Raw genomic sequence first — 5,807 nt, forward strand, 5'->3', positions numbered from 1 at the left:
TTAGATGACCTATACCATAAATAAGTGGAGTAATAGATTAGTATTATTATAAGAAATATGTAAAATTTAATAGTTATATTTATATTCATTAGGTAGGTGTTTTAAAATGCTTTCCAATGATACAAATTTTAGGAAAGGTAGTATTATTATATTCATTTATTGAAGTATTATTATATTATTATATTCATTAGATAGGTATTTTAAAATGATTTCCAATGATACAAATTCATTGAAGTATTAGGAAAGGTAGTATATTCTACTAAAAAAAAATGCAAAGAAAATTTTCCAACACATTCATTGAAGTGAAATAAAATCCTAAAATCTCCCATTAAAGTGAAATAAAGTCATAATATCTAATGCCAGGTGATCCTCGCATTAGATAAAACACCACAAGGAATAAACCTAAAGAAGTTAAAGCACAAAAACTAACATAAGCAACTAACTCAGTTAAACTGCAAGAACAAACCCACCAACTTTCATTACAGACCAATGAGTCAATTGGTTGATAACAACTCAGAACTAAAAACCAACTCAGTACTCATCGCCTTCATCATCTTCACCTTCAGCAGATTCAGCACCAACCTCCTCATAATCCTTCTCCAAAGCAGCCAAATCTTCACGAGCTTCAGAAAACTCTCCCTCTTCCATACCCTCACCAACATACCAATGGACGAAGGCACGTTTGGCATACATAAGATCAAACTTGTGATCAATTCTGGAGAACACTTCAGCAACACTTGTAGAGTTGGAAATCATACAGACAGCCCTCTGAACCTTGGCCAAATCTCCACCAGGAACAACAGTTGGTGGCTGGTAGTTAATACCACACTTGAATCCAGTAGGACACCAATCAACAAACTGAATGGTTCTCTTAGTCTTGATTGTGGCAACAGCAGCATTAACATCCTTTGGTACAACATCACCTCTGTACATCAAACAACAAGCCATGTATTTACCATGACGAGGATCACACTTAGCCATCATAGATGATGGTTCAAATGCACTGTTGGTGATTTCAGCAACTGAAAGCTGCTCATGGTAGGCCTTCTCAGCTGAGATAACAGGTGCATATGATGAAAGCATGAAATGGATACGTGGGTATGGAACCAAATTGGTTTGGAACTCTGTCACATCCACATTCAAGGCTCCATCAAATCGAAGTGATGCAGTCAAAGATGAAATAACCTGCAATACAGCAGAAAGAGATTAGACTGAGCTAAAATAAGATATGCATTGTATGTAAAACCATTAAACAACCAATTAAAATGGGATACACATTATATATAAACCATTAAACAATCAATAGTTAATATACCTGAGAAACAAGCCTGTTAAGGTTGGTGTAAGTAGGTCTTTCAATGTCAAGGGACCTTCTGCAGATGTCATAGATAGCTTCATTGTCAAGCAGCACGGACACATCAGTGTGTTCCAATAGAGAATGAGTTGAAAGAACACTGTTGTAAGGTTCAACAACAGATGTGGAAACTTGAGGTGAAGGGTATACAGTAAACCCAAGTTTGGATTTCTTCCCGTAATCAACTGAAAGCCTCTCAAGCAATAGAGATCCAAGACCAGATCCAGTTCCACCACCAACAGCATGGAAAACAAGAAAGCCTTGTAAACCAGTACAGTTATCAGCAAGCTTTCTGATCCTGTCCAAACACAGATCTACAATCTCTTTTCCAACTACACAAACATAAACAGACACAAATCAGTCAAAATCGAAAGACTAAAGTCAAAGTTAGGGTTTGGTGTTTTTACTTACTTGTGTAGTGACCTCTAGCGAAGTTGTTAGCAGCATCTTCCTTCCCGCTAATGAGTTGTTCAGGATGGAACAATTGACGATAAGTTCCAGTACGAACTTCATCAATAACAGTAGGTTCAAGATCTAAGAAGACAGCACGAGGAACATGTTTGCCTGCACCAGTTTCACTGAAAAAAGTGTTGAAAGCATCATCGCCGCCTCCAACTGTTTTGTCACTGGGCATTTGTCCATCAGGCTACAAAATCAACAACATATATTAACACAAAATAGAGAAATCATACAAATCTTGAATAGTTTTTGTAGTATAAACACTAACTTCATGCAGAAACACAAGATTAAATCAGTTTTCATACAGAAACACAAGATTAAAGCAGTTTTTGCAGCATAAACACTAAACTTCATACAGAAACACAAGATTAAAGCACTTTTCGCAGTATAATAACTATACTTCATAATAAATCCAAAATAAAACCATGTATACATACAGATCTACATAGTATTAGATGGATTTGAAGGAAAAACAAAGAACAGGGTTAAGAAAAGGGAAATCTTACCTGAATGCCATGTTCAAGACAGTAAAGTTCCCAACAAGCGTTACCGACTTGGATACCAGCTTGACCGATGTGGATTGAAATGCACTCTCTCATTTTCGATTAGGTTTTGGTGATTAACAAGACAAACTGAGGCGAGATCGAGAAATGAAATGAAAAACAAAGGCGTATACGAAGACGCCTTTGAGAGAAGAAATTAGGGCAAAGGGTAGAAGAGGAAATAGGGAAAGATCAAAGAAAGTGGGAATGAGAGAGGAATAAAGAGGGCTTATATAATGCAGAGGTGGGAGTAAATAACCGTTTGAGAGAAGAGAGAGAGAGGGGAATGGAATTCAAATTTTGAATTCGATATTTTTTTGCCGCTCTTGGATAGGAATCTTTTTTTTGGTCGTGGATCTCGGGATTCTCGTCTTATTAGCTGTCAAATTTTAGGGTTTTGAATTCAAAATCTCAGTCAATGCTCAGTTGCTCACACTTTTGGTATGCGGGGACACACTCAGCGGGCTAGATCGCCGTTGGCTTTGCTGGCTTAGTTGATTGGCATGGATGATTTAAACTTATTAGCGATAAAGAAGGCACTATTTTTTTGACCAGAGTCTGCACAAATTTGAAGTTGATAACGGTGCAACTGGCGTCAAATGGGCTTATAGAACCGGGACAGAGGAACTAGCCATACCAAGGCGTAATATCTGTGTTTGTCACTTTGGAGAAGCTTATCAGAGTAACTACTAGTAGGGGTAGTAAGAGTCCTATACTTTATGAAAATGAACTAGTAGAACCGGGTAAGGCCCAAGGTTATACTTGCAGACCCGAGTAGGCTAGTGTATACTTCTAGCAAAACCACCTGATCCGGTTGATCCACGCGACGAAACCCGACTTTTGGCAAGAGGATACCAGATCCCATCTCTTGGAGAGTGGGTCATAGATCATACATCATTCTCCAAGTTAGTTTCCCTGGAAGAGCCATATTCAGATCAGCATTGTTCTTAATATTCAATCCACCTAAGACTTTAGGCATAACAATAGTATTTCAACCTTTAAAGCTAGGTCCTTTATCAGTTTGCTTCTTGTTCCGTAAGAATTTCCTTTATGTACTGTCTAACATACTAGTTAGCTTTTTTTGCATGGGAAAACAGCTAGGTGATGTGAGACTAAGGTTCCTAACACAGCTTGTGTCATGACAGTTCTAGTTGGTCGATTAAGTGGCTTACTCTTCCAAGTTATAAGCCTATCATGAAATTTATCCTGCAGATGTCCAAAAATTTCCATTTTATTCCTCTCAATAAGAAGAGGGACACCAAGATATTTGTCCTGAAGTGCTAGTCTATTAATTCCTAGAGTATTGGCAATCTGGACTTTAATAACACTACTCATTTTGCGACTAAAAGAAATTCATGACTTGTAAAAATTTATTGACTGTGTGGAGTGCTTACTGAAGTTCTTTATTCTATCATCTAATTTCTTAGCACACTTGTTATTAGCTCTATTGATTGCTGGACTGTCTCTTGTCACCTTTATTCGTTGAATATCAGTATTAGTTTCAGCAGAAATAATAAGCTTATGGTGGGTTTGGATGTAGAATTTTAAAGGTGGAATTTATGGGTCCTGGGGATTTGGTAGAATTATGTTTCCCTCTGTATGTTTGGCTGCCTGAATCCTTGGAATCACGTTTCCTACGGGATTCAGTTTTCCAGCAAATCCTCCATATGGAGTCCGACCCCTCCCCCCTAAGATTTGCTGGGAAACTTATCAAGAGATTTATGGACCCACTTTTTTTTAACTCTAAATCCCATATATATGCAATTTTAAGATTTGAGGGTAATGTCAAACGGTACAAAGACATTAATACAAGAAAACTCTGTAAATCCTAGGAATTTTTATTAAGTTACCAAACACACAAGGAATTTACATAAATCCCAGAATTTGTAATCCCGTGGGATTATAAATTCCTGGAAATGGTGAATTCTGCAAACAAACCCACCATTAGAAAAAACCTCCATGCATATTGAAAACGCGGGGTACCAAAATACACAATCAACTTCTTCTTAGGCAACCTGTATGGACAAACTTAAATACGATTCCGAGAGTTCAACTTAACAAATCTCAATCAAGGAATAATATCAGAAAGTTTACAGAGACTAGTCCGTGAACCTGATTTACGTGTGAGGGTACTTGGACGATTCCAAAGATCAATATCCAAAAATCAATCAAGTCGTATCCAACGAACAAGGATGTGTTAGAGCATTGCTCGGTCGAACTCGCATGCGTTGCTATCTCAAGCATGTTTGTCAATGTTAGTGATCAAAACTATAAGTCTTGATTTCTAGTCTACTATAGCTAAGTCTCGGACTAGGATATAAAGTATAGTTGAGCTCAAGGACTTCATGGCGATTCATCATACAAGAAGAAGAACTACTCAAGGAACCGGTGTAACTTCTCGACAAAAAGGTATGTGAAGACTTGAACTTATCTATCACTCAAAAGTCTATCTATTCTATCTCCTACTTCTTGAGATAAAAATTCGTACGCTACGTATAGACTTTGATTATACACAGTTGGTATTTCGATCCGAGTATACCTCGCCTATCTATATCTCGAAATATGTGTTGGTAAGCTTTTCGCTTCGACCAAGTTTATCTTTACCGAGTGACGAAAGTCATGATATGTTTCAATCACTTTGAAAATTGCTTTGACGAAGAATGTTTCAATGATTGGAATGAGAGTTTAGATTACATAACCAATGATGGACATAAGCATTGTTGTGGAAACACATTTATGTATAAGTCCTATTCCTTGAACCAAAGTTTGCGAACTTTGTTGATCAAGAGAACCGGAAGAATGGCGTGAGCCAAGTCCGCGAACTGCCGAAGTTCTCAAACCCGAGAATTTCTGTTGGAGTTGACAAACTAGTGCGTGAAGCTAAGTCCGCGAACTCAGTCCGCAAACCCAGTCCGCGAACCGGCGAAGTTCTCATCCCGAGAATTTCTGCTGGAGTTTGTAAACTCTGCCCGGTAACTTAAGTCTGCGAACCAAGTCTGCGAACTTAAGAAGGTTATATATCTGAAGATGATTTCTGAACTTAAACTTAAAAAGACTAAGGAATGCAGTTTGCAAACCGCGGATATAAAAGTTCATGAACCGATTCGAGTGAATCAAATCATCTTTGCTTCAATTGTGTCTTGTGTAGTTACATAAGAATTCTTTGCAATTGAACAACTCTCTAACTAGTTCATTTGAGTCATGTGAACTAGTTATGGTGAAGAAGAACATGGTTGATATGAAATGCTCATATGGCTAACCTTTTGGTTAACTATTATTGAACCAACAAGTGCATACGTTTGGGTACGGTTAACAAACCTAGAAGCGTGCATTTCAATTGTGTATAACAAGCTAGGTTTTCGATCTAACGGTTGAGAAATATTAGCTTGAATCTAAATCAGGTTTTCATCTAACGGTGGATATTGATTGCTTTGTTACCAAGGTAACTTAAT

The 5,807-nt window shown here is 37.6% G+C and overlaps 1 protein-coding gene across 1 annotated transcript; it reads right to left on the reverse strand.

Annotated features, from left to right (window-relative positions):
• Positions 1-297: 297 nt before the first annotated feature.
• On the reverse strand, positions 298-2,570 carry LOC113281674 (tubulin alpha chain). The gene is made up of 4 exons (XM_026530459.1): positions 2,320-2,570; positions 1,766-2,000; positions 1,316-1,686; positions 298-1,185 (listed from the first exon to the last, which is right to left on the reverse strand). Exons 1-4 carry the CDS (start codon positions 2,410-2,412, stop codon positions 532-534), a joined length of 1,353 nt encoding a protein of 450 aa, XP_026386244.1. The 5' UTR covers positions 2,413-2,570; the 3' UTR covers positions 298-531.
• Between the last annotated feature and the right edge of the window lie 3,237 nt (positions 2,571-5,807).

This window comes from Papaver somniferum, chromosome 5 (genome assembly GCF_003573695.1).
Source record: "Papaver somniferum cultivar HN1 chromosome 5, ASM357369v1, whole genome shotgun sequence".
Classification (NCBI taxonomy): domain Eukaryota; kingdom Viridiplantae; phylum Streptophyta; class Magnoliopsida; order Ranunculales; family Papaveraceae; genus Papaver; species Papaver somniferum.